The 19233-nt window shown below is 40.5% G+C and overlaps 2 protein-coding genes across 3 annotated transcripts; both read right to left on the bottom strand.

The window, feature by feature from the left end:
* Positions 1 to 54: 54 nt before the first annotated feature.
* On the bottom strand, positions 55 to 11878 carry sel1l (SEL1L adaptor subunit of SYVN1 ubiquitin ligase). 2 transcript variants are annotated; one of them, XM_072684915.1, is made up of 21 exons: positions 11158 to 11878; positions 10816 to 10862; positions 10221 to 10431; positions 9055 to 9222; positions 8625 to 8730; positions 8342 to 8504; positions 8111 to 8164; positions 7949 to 8008; positions 7013 to 7094; positions 6758 to 6912; positions 6059 to 6115; positions 5899 to 5967; positions 5739 to 5816; positions 5591 to 5653; positions 4970 to 5057; positions 4439 to 4587; positions 4179 to 4344; positions 3772 to 3846; positions 3419 to 3591; positions 2302 to 2430; positions 55 to 1736 (listed from the first exon to the last, which is right to left on the bottom strand). In XM_072684915.1, the coding sequence occupies exons 1-21, from the start codon at positions 11225 to 11227 to the stop codon at positions 1530 to 1532; spliced, it is 2370 nt and encodes a 789-aa protein (XP_072541016.1). In that variant the 5' UTR covers positions 11228 to 11878; the 3' UTR covers positions 55 to 1529. The 2 variants fall into 2 exon arrangements, with proteins under 2 accessions (XP_072541016.1, XP_072541024.1); XM_072684923.1 differs by having other exon boundaries at positions 10221 to 10416.
* Positions 11879 to 14628: 2750 nt separating this feature from the next.
* ahsa1a (AHA1, activator of heat shock protein ATPase homolog 1a) lies at positions 14629 to 18775 on the bottom strand. The gene is made up of 9 exons (XM_072697302.1): positions 18357 to 18775; positions 17474 to 17664; positions 17289 to 17371; positions 17063 to 17180; positions 16881 to 16966; positions 16217 to 16321; positions 15508 to 15609; positions 15365 to 15416; positions 14629 to 15084 (listed from the first exon to the last, which is right to left on the bottom strand). The coding sequence occupies exons 1-9, from the start codon at positions 18434 to 18436 to the stop codon at positions 14912 to 14914; spliced, it is 990 nt and encodes a 329-aa protein (XP_072553403.1). The 5' UTR covers positions 18437 to 18775; the 3' UTR covers positions 14629 to 14911.
* Between the last annotated feature and the right edge of the window lie 458 nt (positions 18776 to 19233).

Below are 19233 nucleotides of genomic sequence, written 5' to 3'. Positions count from 1 at the left end.
GTGATGGGTTTGCTTAACCAACGAGATCAGCTGATAACATCTGAAACAAACGAATGCCAAGGCCATGGATCTTTTATTAGTTTCTTGTGAATTATAAATTATAATTATAAATAGCATGGTAAAAATGTGCTGTGATTGTTTTAGCCACACAGTGTGTAGCTGTCTATGTTAGAGCTGATAAATGAGTATTCCTCTTGGGAACACTTCAAATCTTTGATGGGTTACGAAAAGGACCAGATTCTTTACAAGAACAGGCAGTACTCTGGCACATCTCAGCATGATATTACAAGATTCTGATGTTCTTTACATCCTACACAGTTATTTTCTTAACAATTGTATACATCAAACATTACTGTATTGCTATATGCTCAGACACGCATGTATTACTCCACTGCCCCTGCCCAAAAAAATAATAATATTAAATTTCCACATGCTCAATTTCCTCTCTGAGACTCCAATTTCTCTGTGACAATCTACAGAAACTACTGAGAACAAATTTTAACAGCAATAATTACCCTCCCAAAAAACAGGTGACGTTTATACCCAAAAAAAAAAAAAAAAAAAAATTATATATATATATATATGTGTATGTTGCAGTTAGAAAAGTCTCACAGGACAGTCAGAACCTGGGCTTGAAAAAGACTGAAATTCAGATTAAATCTGAAAAGCTTTGGAACTCTTTCAATATATTCAAACTGAATCATACAGTACCTTTCTGTTCAACCACAACAGACAGCAGTAAAAGGAGGGAAAGGCAGAAACAGAAGAGCATTTCAAAGAGCCACCAGCTTCCGCTGCTCAGCTAGCACTTACTGGTCAAAAGGACACGTTTGAGGACATCATGGACGTCTAACAGTGTGCTGGCAGAACACGTCCATGATTATTTAGCATCATAACTTATTAAAGTGTGTTTTAAACATTTTAAACCAAGTATGTCTGCTAACTATCCCCATTTGCTAGCAACACATGCATGCTAAATTATCTTTTTTTGTATTTGATCATTTGAGTTCCAGTGTGTTTTTTTCACTTTTTATTCAGCAAAAGGCGTGGGACAAGGGTAAATCGGTGTGAGCTAAACTGCTCGCTAACAGAACCAATCTAAAGTAGTGCAGGGGGAACATGGTAAAAGAAGCAGGTCCTTGGATTCTTGCACAGTGGCTAAAGAAAGTAAGAGTACTGTACTTCACTTAGAACCCCAAAGAGTGAGCACTAATTAGCACAAATAAACAAAGCTTCAGCTGGTGATACCCTGAGCCACACGCTTTAGAGACAGCAAGTTAGTCCTTTGTTTTCACCCTCCAATTTGCTTTTACTGGTTTTCCTCAGCCTCAGAACCCAAGCGAACGGGAGAGCATTAGGAGAGTCTAGACCATTCTTGTTTTTCTCCTTTTTGGATCACTGGGGAGGTCAAAGCCTGTAGCTGGGTGAAGGCAGCAGTTGTAACTGTCCTGTAGAGCAGACTCTCGCACCGTTACCAGCAGGTCCCAAATGTCTGTCAGCTCACCGCCACCCAACTTTAGACAGCCGTCTCACTCCTGGTCCGCCTCAGGAGCAGCCTGCTCTGGTTGGGCTGGAGGTCTTGGGGGTCCTGGAGGTGCCCTCGGTACGGCTTGATGCTGCCTCTGCCGATATGCAATGACTGTGCCCAGGAGCAGCGCTATGACAGTCATGAGGTAGAGATCCCACTCTGGACCCAGCAACTGGTCCAGATCCACCTGAGTAAAAACCTCCTTGAGCTGAAAGGAACAAAAGAGTGGAGATATGAGAATAGCTTAATTCTGACAAACCAACAAAACTGAAACATCCACAGTCACAGCAGTCATACTGGGACATTGTGAGTGTGTGTGCATTTTTCTGTTACATTTTCAGGACAAAATGTCCTGGCTTTGACAGAAAAACAGAAGAAAAAAAATTCATGACTCTAAAAGGCATTTTTCACACTAAAAGGACAATTACATCTCTCTCATACACATTTCAGCTATAAAATTAAAACAATCAGCTTAATATTGTCCCCCTCATAACACCAAAACAGCACAGACTTGTGATTGGCAGACTCAACCAGACCACTGACTGTGTTCTGTAGTATCTGGCACCAACATTACAGCATAGCCTTTAAGTCCTGCAAGCTATGAGGATAAGCCCTCCATCATTCCATCAATCAGGGACATTGTAACCAAATGACGAAGGTCATTCACTTCACCTGTCAGGGATTTTAATGTTCTGGATGATCAGTAGTGTACATACATAATTTTTATTCCACATAAGAATTGAACAGAAATAAAAGTGTGATGTGCATCTTACATTAAGCTCGTGTAGGTACTGCAGAGTGTAGACCAACCCCAGCTTACACAGGGCCAGGAAAACCGGCACCTGTGCATCAGGACTGGCTTCTGCAGCCATGTCATAGAACCGCTTAGCCAGGTGGATGTCCTGCCAGAAGAAAAAGTCAGCAATAAGCACACCTTTAAATGCATGTGTGTGTGTGTTTCTGTGTGTGTGTACAGATATTTAGACAAAATACACTGTACGGACTAAATTATTTGGCCATCCGCTCATTCATTGTTTCTTCAAGGTCATTTAAGCTACACTGGAAAACTGGCATTTCTTGCACTTTAAGCCACACATTCTTCTGAGCTGAGAGATACAGAACTGTCACAGAAAGTGAAAGTAGTATGTTGCCTGACGAAATAGTACGCAGCAAGTACATGCAAAGTTGATCCTGCTTTTGTTAAGTAACTGTTTCTGCTGTCCAGAAACTACTCAATTTTGGAGCATTGCTGTGAGGATTTGATTGCATTCAGCGACACAAGTGATCGTGAGGTCAGGATGTTGGATCACCACCATACCTCATGGCAAACTTATCCCAAAAGTACTGGATGGAGCACCATCATTCCACAGAACAGTTCCACTGCTCCACAGCTCAATGCTGGGGGTCTTTATACCCTCCTAGTCCATGCCTGGCATCAGGCATGGTGCTAATATGATTACATGCTCCAGAGAATTACGTCGTCTACAGTATGTCTTTACAGAGACTAGACAAACTGTGAAGTGTGAATCAAAACTAAACATTTCTGTATATAAGCAAACTCAAATGAGCAGTTTATCTGTGGCCCTGAAAGAAGAACCTCATTAGCAACCGTGTCTCCCAGGTATCATCTTGGAACTCTACAGGGATATGAGAATTTCTGAATCTGAGAAAGCATAATTTGCACAGCGGGACACTGTTCTTCTATGCTGATAAAGCTGGATTTAATTGGTGTAATCTGTATATTAATATCCCCTTGTCGAATACCATTATGCTATGCTAGGTTGCATTTTACACGCCTACTCTGCTCAATTACTTTATTCAGGTAAGGAGATCACTAAAACTGCTGTTAAAAATGAATGTAGGAAAATATGAACAAGGAAATGTGTGAACCTGTTTAATGCCAAGGCCTTTCTCATGCATGTAGCCCAGGTTGAACATTGCCTGGGCACTGTGCTGCTGCTCTGAGGCCAGCCTGTAGTGGATGACTGCAGTCTCGTAGTCCACATCAGTGCCGTAACCATAGAAATGATAATCCCCCAGCTTAATTCTTGCAACAGTGTAACCTGTGGACAGCCAAGAACCACACAATTAATACACTGTTCCTCTGTCACACACAAAGAAAAAAAAACAAAAACAAAGAGCTTTAGTAAGACAAGGATTTAAATCAAGTGCATTCTGTGCAGAAAGCTTTTGCCAAGCAAACAGGGAAAAAGAATAAGTTGAGCTGAGGATAAGAATCTAACCTTGAGCAGCTGCCCTCGTCCAGTGAAGAAGAGCTCGAGGGTAGGTTTCATTTTCACTGAAGATCCGGGACTGCTCTGCAGCACACACACATACAAATACATCAGGGCTATAACTCAAGGTTATATGGCTTTACCTAGTAGCAGTTGGACACTAATAAAGTACGCAATGTCACCATTATACATGCTGTGCAAGCACGGAGCAGTTTCCTAAGATGAGTGTATCCAATAATGCTAATATTGCTAACAAGGAATAAAAGTCCAGGGTCTCCGAACAGCATTAGTCAACTGATATCATACTGCTTACATTCATGGTTATCTGAGGTTAAAGAAATAGTTCAGTAAAACATGCTAATGTTGCTAACATGCCTAGGCCTCTAGTGCCCTCTGGTGGCACAATAGTAACTCACTCTGGTCGAGGATGAAAGCAACGTTGCTCTGTGCAACCTCATAGCCCTGTTCAGCCAGCAGCAGATACTGCACCAGAGCAGGGTCCATGTCTCCCTCTTTGAAGCTGCCATAGGCCCCCATCAGCCTCTCAGACCAACGACCTCGCTCACAAACATTCTTAAAGAGCTACAATCACAAATGAATATGTGGTTATTTCTAAGAGAACTGAAGAAAAATAAACAAGGTCACGGATATTAGAACTATTTGTAAAAGCTTTTACCTCCACAGCAGTGTGGCAGGAGCGCATCACTCCTGTGCCAGTGGCATGCATCTGGGCCAGGTTATAGAAGGCTAGAATATGACCTGCCTGGGAGGCCAGGTTAAAAAACTTCAGGGCCTGCTTGTAGTCACGCTTCACGCCAATACCATCTGAGAGACAGAGACAGACAGAGAGGCAGACAGGAAGTGAGAAAGAAAATAATTATATATATAAGAAGGATTCTTTGGTCCGTTTTTTTTCTTTCACAGCTAAAAAAAATGCCTCAGCAGACAGACTCAGCTGTCATCAAATTTGAATCCACTATGACAGAATGTAGATCTGTGCTGTAGATCTGTGTTTCTCATGGAAACCATCACCAAGACAACAAAACAGGACAACCTACAAAGAAAGTTAAAGTATAAAGGGAAAGGATGTGCAGTGGAAAACAGTAGTAAGCAGGAGGGAATAAAAAATTAATAATAAACCACGTTTGAAAAAGAAAACTCAAGCAGAAATGGATGAGATACAAATCTCACACACAAACACACTCACTGTAGTACATGGTTCCTAGCTGCAGCTGTCCGTCTACCCAGCCTTGTTCTGCAGCCTTTTGAAAGTACTTGAGTGCCAGATCATAGTTCTGAAATAACAAGCATCAAAATGCATCAAACATAATCCTCACAAAATCTAATTTAAAAGGGAGTGGAACAAGTTTCACAATTCAATGTCAACTTGGGGAAAAAAAGAAGAAAAAAAAGGTTACTGATGTTAATATTAATGGTAGTTTATTAAAAGCACATTATAAAAAGTGCAATGGGCTTTATTTGAATAACAGTGGAGATTTGCCTGATCCATACAGAAAGCAGCTTTACAGAGATCCGGGTCCAAGCCTCTGTTGAGCAAGCTAGTGGCAAGAGTGACAAGAATAAAAGAAGAAAAAAAAAAAAACTTCCCTCATATCCAGGGGAAGAGACCTTAAGAGGAACAAAGACTTTAAAGGGGAACCCATCCTCCTCAATATGAAACTTATTACACCACTAGCAACTATGTATTTGTGCACAATTCTCAGATTGTTCACTTGGATCATTTGGATAGTTAAGACTTGTAAGCGGTCAGTAAATAAATACAAAATGAATACATACAATCATACAAGAACAAAACAACATAACTCACCACAGGAACACCTCTGCCATACAGGTAGGCCATACCAAGCCCGCTCTGACCAACTGGGTTGCCCTAGGATATTACCACCAAATACAATATTTAATTACTTGTTAACAATAGATAAAGCACATATGCTAATAACTCTCCTGGCACTCACTTGTTCTGAAGCCTTCTTGAAGTAATGCAGGGCTGTGTCATTGTTCTGGGGTAAAAATTCACTGCCTTCTGAGTACATCTAAAACACAGACTGAAATTAACGCGAGCAGTCTCTTAAAGGACAAAACGATGCAGAAATAACCACAGATTAGCCAAGTTACCTTTCCGAGGAAGGCCATAGCATGGGTGTTTCCTGCATTGGCAGCTTGATTGAAGTATTCATAGGCACGCTGTAAAAACAAAAAGCAAACATGATTTAGATCACTGTTTACTGGACAGGTCAAACTACTGAGAGACAAATCAAATAAATAAAGGCATTACCTGATGATTCTGCTCTACCCCTCTTCCTCCATGCAAGTGCAACTGTCCCAAACCCACCTTGAAGATGCAAGTAAACAACAGAACAAATGAGAATGGTGATTAGTAATCAGACAATACAGCCTATCTAGACTGATAAACAGACAGAAGTGATAAAGCAGGTTTAGAAAAAACAAGCATACGGGTAGGGATGAAAAACAATGGCCATGTTACTCTGAATCTATGCTAGGGTACAAACAGAAATACAAATAACTCAAATAAAGTGCATATCTAAGTCAAAGTTATTGCAAACATTGTGAAAAGGATTATGTAACCTGATATTATTTCCTCACTCATTCGGCTCTTTTAGACAAGCCAATACTTCTATGTGAACGTGTAGATTCTGAACTTGATTGATAAACACATGCGTTTGCAAGTAGATGAGCCGGTTTGAGTTTGATTTGAATTTAAGACTCTTCAGGTTTGCCATGTTTGTAATTTCTAGGCATCATTAACAAACACATCTTGTGTGTAGATTAAAACTGACCACATAGAATGTAAATTGAAATGTAAAATGTAATTAACTACAATTACATTTAAACATGATGGCATAAATACTAATTTGTTGTTGTTGTTGTCATAGTCATAATAATAACAATAACAATAAATAAAAACACACCAAAAGAATAGTCCTAGCGTGCAAGACAGAGCACAAAACAATACCTGAGCTTGTACATCTCCTTTCTCAGCCAGAAACTGGTAATACTGGATCAAGTCCTCCTCCAACATGCCACTGGGGGAACCAGGGTTTTCCAACTCATCCAGCAATCGAATCCTCTGTACTGCGCTGCCCCCAGTCAGCGACACATCACTGGCCACTGCAAAACAATTCCCTTTATAATCGTCCAACAGCATGATTTATATCGCAACATAATCCGTCAGCATATTCATGTTAAGGCAGAGCCCAGAAGTTCGTACCATGATTAGCCACCAGTCTGTAGTGAGTAAGGGCAGACTCGCAGCTCTGCGGAACTCCGACACCTCCCCAGTATCTGTAACCCTGCACAGAGACTTCACTTAATGCATCGGACAACCTCAGTTTGTTCAATTCTATTCAGTCCTAAAACTAGAGAACCAAAAGTACCAAAACTGCATAGTGCAAAGGCTTCTAGTCATCCAATTACACTAATTATTTGAACAACATTTATCAGGAAAAAGATATTTAGCATTTAATGGTATAGGTAAATGATGGAGAATGTTATATAGTGTCTAAAAGGACTCTTCTTTCTGTAGCTCTGGAAGATCAGGCTGGTGTTTGTATGGTAAGCCTTGTGGTTCTTTAACCATAAAGCAAAACATCAAAAAAACTGGGTGATTTTTCTTTCACAATGCTCAAATCATCTAGACCACAATATGAAATCACAAAAAAAAAAGAAAAAAAAGAAAACCCCCCACACAACAATCCAGAGGTGGTCTAAGTTCAGTTATTTCATGGATCAACAGAACTTTAATTAATTTAAAATTAACTTTATGTGAAAACACCCAAGAAAACACCCTTTACCAGCCACATTGCAAAACTGTATATTTTTTTCTACAAACACTACAGGCTAGTTTAAATCCACATAAACTGACTGGAGCAAAATCATTCAGATTATTAAGCATTCACAGACACTGCTGCCTTACTGCCGCGGTCTGAAAAACAGCTGGCCATATTCATACATCTGACCCACCTAAAGGCAAGCACTGACCTTCATGCTGTGACCAGAAGTTACATTCATTTGCAAATCATGTACTTAGAAAACTCTCTGGTAGATATTGTCTAAATGTGCGTCAGAAAGACGCAAGAAAGAGAAAGAGCTCTGAGCTAAATTTCTTATCAAACAAACACTAGAAATATATTTATTTATTTTTTACCAGAATCATGTGTGCCACCAGGTTTCCTCCCAGTGCGCCGAAAGTGTAATACACCAATGCCTGGTTTTAAAAAGATATACATAAACAGTGTTAGTCAGATTTGTAGAAAATCAATCAAGAAAAGCAACAGTGTATAAAAACGAAGAAGCACTAAAGAAGTACCTTTGCCTGACTGGAGTTCACACCTAATCCTGCAGCATATAAGAAACCAAGAGCCTAACATAGATAAGAGGAAAGGGGAAAGGGAAAGTAGATAGTAGTTAAAAGAGTGGTCAAACAGCCCTTATTATCGACAAATTTATTTTCGTAAGCAAATAATCTCTGTTAAAACCTAATAGTGAAAAAGATTTAACTTGCTGTACATACAGACAGGACGTTTTACTAGTTAGTTACCGTCTGTGCTTTGGGTGATCCCTCGAGGGCCAGCTTCATAAAAAGTTCTTTGGCGTGTGGGACATTCTGGGGCAAATAGTCTCCAAACAACATGGCATATGCCACCTTCTCCATTGCCTTAGCATGGCCCATTCCTGCCACCTTCAACAGTTTCTCATATAAACTAAAAAACAAACAAAAGACGATATGGCTCCAGTCAAACATTTTACAAAAACTTATCACCAATATTCATTCGATTTTGTTGCTGTGCAAGTCATTTGAGGTGGCCTCTGAAAGCACTCACTCTTTTTTCTGGCTCTTTCTGCTGGTACTGTTGATTAGCTTGAGGGTAGCCTGGTACTGCTCCTCTGCCTCCTCCGCTAGCCTCCTTTGCTCTGCCTGTTCTTCCGCTGCCAAGGACACAGGACGTTCATGCTCATCACGAATCAACATTATTAACAGCAAGTACAAGTAAGCAAATACATTTGAAAAAAGGAAAGCAGCTTATGCTACTGCATGTCTAGTCTAAGGCAGTGACTTTCTTTGTTGCTTCAGGCACAAAGATCCAAGCCACGGCCCTGTGTTTTAAAGCACAAACTTTTTTTTTTTTTTTAATACAAAACTCCCACACATTCTTCTGAGCTGCCTTTAACTAGACTCCAAGAGCCGGACCCAAATTTTTCCTCTCAGCAACTACAACATGCATTAATACCAACTGTAATGCATGAACTCACTTTCACAGAAGCCCCATTTTTTATCATGTTCATAGTCATAGGTGGTGGCACACCACAGTCTCCCATCTCCTCTTCCCTCTGTGGTGCAGTCCGAGTACTCTTTCCCCAAAAAGAGGAAGGGAAAGAGGCAGGGCTCCCCAGAGGCAGTGCCACCGATCGCCACAGGAACTACACAAACATGCAGAAACCAATGGGAGACAGACACATTACTCCAGATATTCACAGGAAACCAATAAGACACACATGGACATGCCTGAATGAGTCCCTTTTTCGAAAGTGACAGAACAAGCTTTAAGGAAATTTCAATACCACATTAAACCTAAATCTTAAGTGGAGTATATAAGCTATAAAGCTGTAGCAGGAAAAAGTGTTGTAATTGCAGTTGAATGGTTATTGCACAGCATTTTCCTAGTTTGACTTTTCTAACCATCCATAGCACCCCAGTTGTTCATGTACTGCATGTTGTGAAAAAGAGCTTATGACAACTGTAGCCTTGTCTTTCAAATAGCAGTTTCACACAGCTTTTAAAGCAAACAGTTTAGTACCTTCAGCAGACTATGCTGAACAGTACTTGAGACCTATGAAGAAATGAAATGAGCAGAAAAGGGACAAAAGCGATAGCAAAGTGGAGCTCCATTTCCTCTCTGGAGCCAATCACAGTCAATCGCTGGAGACAATCACAGACGTCCTGAATCATAGACAGTATATTATATTAACAGTCAATTAGTTGGATGTCTGATGTCTTCATAAAATATATCTTTGCTGTCACGCAAAAACTTTGTAGCACCAAAAATCCAAATTTATAGTAGAAGAGAAACGTTTAAAAGAAGTCAATGCAAAGGATTTTCTTCCAAGTCACTGCCCACAAAGCAACACAGTTCTCCGTTTAGCAGCTGGGACACAGCAGAGCAGAGTCACATTGTCAAGTGACAAGTGACAATCTGCAAAAATGGAGATGCAAGGGTTTTTTTTTTTTTTTGTTACAAATGACCCTTACTTTCACTTGATGAAAAAACATTACTGAATTATTTCAAGTAATAAAAATATCACAAATACACTGTCATGAAATCGGAAAATACTGAAGAGTGTTTCAGCAACACCAATGCCTTCACAAAAGCCTGAAACAAAGCTGCAAGGACCTTGATCCTTGACTGGATTCCACTCACCCTCCTTAGTCTTAGCATCTGTTGGAGGGGGTTGGTCGGGGAGGTCCTCCTTTTCAATCCCCTCTACCTCCACTTTCTGGTCGGTCATGCCCTCTTCCATCTTATGCTCATCAGCCGTTGGAGGGGCTTCCTTGGGGGAAACTGAATGCCCTGCCACCACTCTGGAGTTCACGGGAACCGCATCCTCTTCTGTATTCTGGTCATGAAAATACTGGTGAGAAGGAACATGCTCTGATAAACCGTTCATCGCTAAGACAACAAGGTTAAACGGCAGCACAGCACAGTGAAGTAGTTCTTACTACGCATAGGGTTAGTTTGGATTTCCAGACAGCAAAGAAGTCTAGTTCTACATGAGGCAGCGCTGTAAACGAACGAAACGGACTGGTAAACCAACATATTATCTCTGAAATGAGGGGTTTTGCCTCATATAATGAACAGTTGTATGTTGTAATAAACTAAATGAAACAAAGATGTGAAACTCTGCTTTTTGAGAAAACTGAGTAGGACACCGTTCTCCAGCATTTGTGGCTAGTATGGACTCTCTAGATGAATGCTGATGGTCAATAATAGAAGCCTGTGATGTAGCTTTAATTACCTGGGAGGGACCAGCGTCTGGCACTTCGTTAGTTTCAGGATCCACATCTGTAATGACAATTTCATGTTTTTAACATTTTACTAGGGGCAAATGTAGAGCAAAACGCTGTCTTGGCCCCTGCTAACGCTAGCCAGTCCACTACCCTAACCAAGCCGGTTAGACCTAAAAGAAAACAAGCAGGATTAATGGCAGCTAGTTGCTAGCTAGCTAACATTACTGTGACAGTTTGCTAGTTTACTTCATGCCTCACGTTTCCCCCCTCTGACTGGCCTAAGCCACTGTTAAAACAGAAAGAGAACTGGCTAGCACTAGCGATCATCAACAGCTAACTCGCTCACTTACCAGCTGTCACTTCCAGGATACCCACTACCATCACCATCAGAAGTATCCACGTCTTTCCTGATGAACCCATCTTGCACGTAGCTATTTAACCAACATTCAAGTTATACGACGGTGTGAACGATTAGAAAACTATCTAAGTCGATATCTGCTTATGTTAGCTAGAACATCACTCAGCTACGGTAGCTAAATGAAGTTAAATAGCTAGCTAGCTTAGCTACCTAACGTTAGCCATGCGACCACAACACTGCACCCACCAAAGAGTCTGTTTTTTGCATAACCAGTAAGTTAACCAGTAAGTTGACCAGCTAACGAGCTAAATAAATACGAGAAAGCAATGCTGTTGAGGGTCGAGTGGTCGGTCCATACAGACAACATCCAAAAGACACCAGCAGACAACAGGCTCACGTCTGAACAGCTAAGCCCTCTAGCTAGCACTAACTGGCTAATGCAGTGTAAATGTACCCGAGGTTAGCAAGACGCCGTTAGCTAGCTAGCTTAGCCCAGCTAAGAAACCCCTAACAGCTAAACGCATAGCTAGCTACTTAGGCTCAGACGAGAGAGCTGTGGGCATAAATGCTAAAGCTAGGTTAAACAGAAGTGTCCAAGTCCAGTTTGAATGCGACGAGTCCGTGAAAACGATGCTGGTCACGAACCCGATTGTGTTTTTATCTCAGAACTAACTTCTTTAAACTCGAGAGCTGATAGTAGTCGCTCGTTTATGTGCAGCTGAACGAGTCGTTCATTTAAACCGGTTCTTTTTCAGTAATTCACTCGAACCGATTCACAAGTGATAATCATTTTACTAATAGTCTTTAAGAGTGTAGTTTAATAAAGCAATAACAAACTCCAAATTAATAATTAAACTGAATTAATATTTCTTAAATAAATGACCTTTCCGTGTTTACGTGTTTGCTCGTTTCGCGTATGGCAAACTTGATAGATAGATAGATAGATATTAAAAAAACTGAGCTAAATTTGAGTCTAGAAATAAAATACAATATAATTAATCAACGCATATGGCAACTGATTGAATATGAGATATCGCATGACCCTATAAGCAAGTGATGCAGAATAATAAGTATGACAAAATATTATGTGTATATACATGTGTATATGTGTGTGTGTGTGTGTGTGTGACTGATCTGATCATCAGTGACATAAACACCTCAACTGAACGTAGATGCGTTTGAAACAAAGGTGAGGATGAAGTTTACGTGTGAGTCGTTGAATCGGACGCTCGGTTCCCAGAAACGGACTGTGCGAAGGAATCGGTTCGTTAACGTGAATCATCTCTGTCAGGACGCTGGTCCGCTCACTGTCGACGTCACAGTCACGAACAGCCAATCGGCAAAATGCAAGAACAGACAAGAGCCAATAGTGAGCCTCCACGGGATCCGCTGTCCAATCAAAAGCGCACACACATCCGATTAATGGGACATGAACAGTGCGAGCGGAACAGCTGCGGACACGACAGCCTTCAAAACAGCTGACACTCTCTCAACCAGAAACCCTCCCTGCTGAATGTAAATAGGGAGTTTCGCATACAACTGAAATCCCCTACTAGATTCCATGAACCTAATGTCATAATGTTTAAATAAATGAGATTGATAGCAAAGAATAACAAAAACGATAGAAACCATATACATTTACAACTTAATGGACCTCAGCTCACCTCCCCAATACCCTGCATACTCAGGGGTAACATTGGTAGGAAGCTTACTTATCTTAATTCAATTGAATGCTTTAAATGTCAACAGTAAAACACAAATACATGTATTATTATCAGGGATAATAACATCATATGTTCTGATACTGTAAAGAGATGACATTTTATTGGGGTTTTATTAGGGTTTTTTATTAGTCGCCTGTCACTAAAACCCTTAGTCCCCTCCCTAAATGATCTTTTAAAAATAGAAACGTTGGAGAGACATGTCCACCCCTGCTCCCCCTTAAATTTGCACAAATGTTCATACCCCAGAAGCTACTCTCCAGCAGTAGGCCTCAGACAGTAATCACTCTAAGCTACACAGCCCCCCAGGGCTGTGTACTAAGAAGGGCCAGATTAAGATCATCTGATGCCCCTAAGCATTAGACTTGTGGTGCTTCATCCTTACACTCTCTCTGTCACGCACCTCTTATCACAACGACAATATCCAAAGAAATTGCAACAAAGCTTCACTGTTCTTTCTTCACAAAATATAACTGAAATAGCAGCGCTCCTGAACTAAGGCCTTGTCAAGGTCAGTCGAGAATGCCTGAGAGGGCATTAGTGTTCGTGAAGATTACTACTGTCACAGCAAAACACAAGCCAAAAAATGTAGTTGCCACTTTCCACCACATTCAAGGCACACATTACACTGGTCCTTATTTAACATTAACATTCACTAGTCTGATGTTTCATTAGATTTAAAGCTAACTGAACATTTATCTTAATAGAAATGTACATAGCTTGAAATATTGTACGTTCCATTACAGCCGGCAGGTGGCAGCACCACCAGAAATGCTGAACATCAAAGAAGCAAAAAGGAACATGGTCACCAAGGGAACCTGACCAAGCCCCTCCTCCCTCTCTCTCCCTGTCTGTCTGGTCTGTCTGGCTGCAGGAGGAGACAGATGTTTAAAGAAGGCCTCCTCCATTGCTGCAGCAAATGCAATGAAACCTGGTTTTAGTTCATCTAATTTATTTATTCATCTGGTAGAATTTTAGCCAAGTGTCTGATCAGCCTGTTTTACACATTGATTTGTTTCTAGCCTTGCTTGCACAGGTGGTCACAGCCTGCTCAAGAGCAAAGGGAACCTTGTCCTTTACTCTCAGCTAGGAATGAACTTTTCCTGGAGCAAAGCCAGGGAACATTTTGGACGGCGCGTCAAGAACTTTCACTTTTCACAGAACTCCAAATTCAGCTGAGCACGACTGTGCATGACCAACTGAATTTGTGGGCATAGTTTAGCTAAAGGACACTCAAAGCTGAATGTGTTTTGGATGTTCAGTAGTGGGCAGTGGTTTATCTGTCTTTATCTGAGGATTAAGAGTGTTTTGCTGGTAAGAAAACTAGATCACTTTACAACAGATGCAGGTAGCCATGAATACAGTACGAATGAACAAGAATTCACTATTTAATAGAAAATACTTAAGATCTTCTGAGCTAGTTTGAAGAACAAAGCTTGTAGGCAGTTTGTGGATTTGTTCAATTCCACCCCAAGCTCAACTGATTTCCCAAACCAGGCGTTGGATGATAACATATAATAAGTAAATATAAATTATACTAGTTTAATTGCTGGGGCTTCTGTAATGTGGAAAATCCCCCCACAACTGTGTAATTTCACGGGCCCTTGCTTGAAATACGACTGTAATTAGGCCTGTTGCAATTACATAATCATCTAATCACTATTATTTCCATTTACTGCTGTTACAGTTGCATTTACTGCGTGTGAATTAAGCACTTATGTGAAATAAACAAGGTGATCACACTCGTTTTGTGTATTTTTATTTATGTACAAAATAAAAGTGACAATGTTGTCACAATATAAATACAGTAGAGTTGTGTATTCTTTAGTTATCTGTGTGTAGTGTAGTTACCCACACAGAAACAATGTACAGACACTGTCCCAGTAACACGTCTTGCGAGAAGGCACACATATTGGTCAACTTGCAAATGAGCAAGTATTTGTTAGGCACACAGTAGATATGACATACAGGTCTGTACTGTACTGTTGGTGAAAGGATGAAACAGGGTAAAGGGGCAACTCTGTTTCAAAAGATTCGAACTCCATAACCAAATGTCTGTTTAATGGCATCAAAGTAGTATCTCTGCCAGCCCTCCTTCATTCTCTCTTCCTCACTGGTGGGAACACCTTTCGCTTCTAGAGTCAAGTCTGTCTCACTGCCTCGGTCAATAAAGTTCAGTGTGACAAGTGAATAGTGTCCTGGAAGAGAACAACATGAATGTAAATAAAGACTGCCTTTGAAATAAAGACCAAAGTTGGGCTTCAAACACACGTTTAGTCTGATGAACAAAACACAGTTAAATTATTTATATGTACATGTAAAATGTATTCATGTAGTTTATAATTTTAAGTGCAATCAGGTATAACAGAATGTAAACTTAATGTCATCAAACAGTAGGACGTTTTGATTTGTTTATTGAGACTGAGGGGAATGTATAAAACGTTTCTGCTCCTTAACACAAAATGAAAAAAAACCTACCAGCGGGCCAAGCTGAGAACCTCCATCTCATGACAATCTTTTCATTCGGGACCTAAAGGTGTAAAAAAACAGTGCAGTTTGGGTCAAGTTAGTTGCCACAGTTAGTTGCTATTCTGAGTAGTTTTAAATAGTTCTTTCCTCACCAGCTCAGCAAACTCTCCGTGGACATTTCCCTCCAGCAGTCGAAACTTGCCTCCTCTGTCCGCGTCTACAAAGGCAGCAAGGTGTGTAAATGCCTGAACCATCTAAAAAAAAAAATCAACAACAGAAAAAAAAAATTATTAGACGATCAATGCATTAAAGCCAAAAGACCATTACTAAAGACATTACTAAAGAAATCCCTTACACAGTACGTTTTTTGAAATACAAGTAAAGCAGCTTTAGATAAATGCTTTGTTCATTGACAGTGTAATATAACTGCACATCAGAACTGGGTCTTTATTTGGATAGTACAATTTATCACCCTATAGGTTATCTTTTTTAACTCAAGGTTTAACTTGTTAACAATCTGCTGAAACTTGATTGATCCTGTATTGGATTAGGACTAGGACCAGGGCTAGGTTTCAGGACCAGGTTAATGATATTTAATGTTTTTGGGTTGAGGTAAATGTTACGCTTAGAGTAAAGAAAAATGAAAGTGAGTTTAATAGATATTTATTTGGATATCAGTTAGAAGTAAGTAAAATATCTACAAAGCATCTAAAGTGTACTATCCAAATAAACAGTTGCTCAAAACTGAACTATTAAATCTGTATGACGGAGGATGTTCAGGTTAAGGTTCTACATTTTCTACATGCATCTTTTATGATCTTTCATCATTCAACTGGTGAGCAAAGAAAGTTTTCTCCAAACCTCTTGATTGACAAAGACTCTGTAAAGCTCTTCTGCTGACGTCAAAAAGGTCTCTTTCAAGTTGAACTTAACAGTGGAGATTTTAGTTGTGGTCGAGGAGTCAGTCTAGAAAAGGCAAGGTAAAAATTGTCAATGAATATATATATTTTTAAAATTAGAATGATATAAAACAATATACATAGATTGATTTATATATCCGTCATAACTGTATAATAACTGAGCTGCTGTTATACATGTTGCAGGTTTTTCTATGTACGAACTTTGTAAATATACATATTTAATTATCTATCACACAGGCCTATATCACAATAGGCTTTTCTGAGCAGAGGATATCATCAGCACTTAAATAACACTAACCAACTACATGTTACACTACAAATAGATCTTACTTGATCTTGTTTAACTGGACTTATAGAATAGGACAGTATAGAATAGAAAATATGAAAACAAAACATTGCACTCATAATTTTTCTGTTTATAATGTAGCACAACTCGGGAACATCAACTTAAAAAGCCAAACAAAATAATCAGATTTTTTTTGCCCTACCGATAATTATCCTCCCAAGTTGAACACAAGTAAAAAGTGGTGCTTATATCTCACAGCTAAAGGATGCAGAACAGTAATGATACATAATGGTATATACAAACTGTGAAAGGTACCAACCTGCGTTTTATCCAGTGTAACCTTCGACTGTACCTGCGGTTTGTTGTCCTGATTTGCAGATGGTAGTATCATACCCTGGGAGAACTCTATAGTAACAAGCCAGGCGATTACAGACCCATAACTTAATATAAATAGCAGCAATGGCCAGACGTATTATTACATGTTCCTCTTAGCAGCCTCACCTTTTCTCAGGTGCGAGACATAGCTTCCTAGAGCCAACTGAATGTCCTTCACCCCCTCCTTCTTCATAAATGCAGTCAAAGGTGTGGGTGGCTGGTCTTTACAAGCTGTAATACATATCTGTACAAACAACAGGAACAAATGAACATGACTTAAAGGTGGAGTTTAAACTGCATCCAGCATATTTTATTCTTATGAATATCCCATCAGTACACTGTAATCACTCACATCCAGGTCGTCCATGTCATTTTCATCGGAGAGGTTTGGGATTTCTATGTTTCCCTTGTACTTAATTCCATTTTTTGAGGTTCCTAAAGGGAAATAAAACTATGAAGGTAAGATTAATTGTGAACGGGACAGGAAGCAGATATGAAGCACCACGGAAAAAGCGCACACTGGCTCACGACCATTACCGGTCCACGAGGCTTTAATGTTCCACTCATAGAAGAAGATGAGTTTCCCCTTGCGGTTGTTAATGGAGGCCTCTCCTTCAATCTTGCTGACATCTGTGATCTGGCAGACGCCATCCTCACCCTCCACGCGGACCCTCAGAAGAAGCTCATTCAATATTTCCTGTGACCAGTTTGTGGCGTCACGTTCTGTCCTGAAATAAAAAAGAAGAAGAGTAGCAATGTATCGATCATATACTAAGGCAGGGGGGCGGCCTGCAGGGCTGCAGAACCTCTCATACAAAGTACCAGGATGTCCAGCCATCTGCTACTTCTGTCCCCCAATGACACTTTCTATAAATAGCCACTGCCCCTGTATTCCCGAGTATTCCAGAGGCTTCGAACTAATAGAGAAAAGCCAAGGTATGCAGTGAACCACTTTGCTTGCTCATATGATTTATGATTTGTCTGCAACACTGTTTCTCTAGACACTGCACTCACACATGCTTTCCTCCAACTTTTCAATATAATGAACATACTGCCTACACACACCTCAACACTAACACACACACACACTAGCTAAATGTCTGCTGTGTGTATGGCAGGCAAAGGCTATGACAGACTGGTTGGTGTGGACATCAGTGCTCACCAGTTAATGTGTGTAGTGAAGCAGGCTGACAACTAGGGCAACTAGCAGACTAGCAGAGGTTTCCCTCTTATTCCTATGTTATAGTCCACCTAAAAAGCTGCAGCAACACTCCCTAAAGGAAATGAACAAGTAGAGTAAAGGTAAAGGGAATTTAACATAAATATCCCCTGGCTGTAGCTGCCAATCACATAGCTAGCTAACCCGATTCAGATCCCTGGCTGAATGAACTAAGGCTACATGTGAACCGTGGAAACCTACCAGTGCCAGTTGTTAACGTTAGTGGCATCTGCCCTTTCCTCCACGATCCAGCGTGGGTCTCCCTCTCCCCACTTCGCCATGACAGAGCACCGGCTGAGGCAGAGCAGCAACAGAGACTTGGGTGGGTGGTAAAAAATGGAAAAGCTGCAAATAGCAAGCGTTAGCTTTCCAGCTAGCCGCCCCCTTTAGCAACACCCCCAACTTTCCCCTATCTAGCGAGCGCTAGCTAGTTTTCCAGCTACGCTACGACAAAAGTAGCGAACAGCTCAATAAACAGCATAACGGCAGGTGTGGGCTAACCAGTGAGTCTTTTAAAGAAAGATAGGTGGCTTGGTAGCTTGTAAAATACGGATAAAATAAGGATAAAATCCTTTTTTAACGCAGGAGGTCTGAGGGGGTTCGCGTCCTGGCCAAAGGTTGTCCTCTCTGCTCCCTCGGGGCCGTTTAAATACGGCCGAATGAGAAAGTGCTGGAAGCTGAACGGCGAGGACAAACTTCTCCACTCGAGTGTGTTTCACATTTATGTATGTTTGTACTTTTTAATTAATTAATTACTTTATTTATACGACATGTATAATTAGTGACCGGCCCAGCGCTTCTAAAGGCTATTAAAGCTCATCGTGCCGTATTGGATCCAACCCCTCTGATCACCCTGCCTGCATTTCCCTTCCAGTGCAGTCAGCTTCACACTGAAGGGGCCAACACTCCCATTAATACTGATTTCTTTACAAACTGCTATTCTTTTAAATCATCTTAACAATTTACTAGTTGCATAATTTACAGGTACACGTGATCTTAAATTTGCACTCACTCATTACATATTTGGCGTTGGCCCAAAGAGGATGGGGCCCTCCTTTTAAGCCTGGGTCCTCTTTCC

Source organism: Salminus brasiliensis, chromosome 1 (genome assembly GCF_030463535.1).
Source record: "Salminus brasiliensis chromosome 1, fSalBra1.hap2, whole genome shotgun sequence".
Taxonomy (NCBI): Eukaryota; Metazoa; Chordata; class Actinopteri; order Characiformes; family Bryconidae; genus Salminus; species Salminus brasiliensis.
The sequence above is the reverse complement of the archived record's forward strand: the minus strand, read 5'-3'. Positions and strand labels throughout refer to the sequence as shown.

Coding starts and splice junctions, on each gene's coding strand:
- sel1l (XM_072684915.1), bottom strand. CDS start 11,227: ATGGGTTCATCAGGAAAGACGTGGATACTTCTGATGGTGATGGTAGTG. Junction 9,223..10,220: donor AGATGCTAAGACTAAGGAGG/GTGAGTGGAATC, acceptor ATGTTTGTGTAG/TTCCTGTGGCGATCGGTGGC. Junction 6,116..6,757: donor AAGGAGATGTACAAGCTCAG/GTATTGTTTTGT, acceptor TGCATCTTCAAG/GTGGGTTTGGGACAGTTGCA.
- ahsa1a (XM_072697302.1), bottom strand. CDS start 18,436: ATGGCGAAGTGGGGAGAGGGAGACCCACGCTGGATCGTGGAGGAAAGG. Junction 17,372..17,473: donor CATTAAAGCCTCGTGGACCG/GTAATGGTCGTG, acceptor ATTTCCCTTTAG/GAACCTCAAAAAATGGAATT. Junction 15,085..15,364: donor GTTCTCAGCTTGGCCCGCTG/GTAGGTTTTTTT, acceptor GTTCTCTTCCAG/GACACTATTCACTTGTCACA.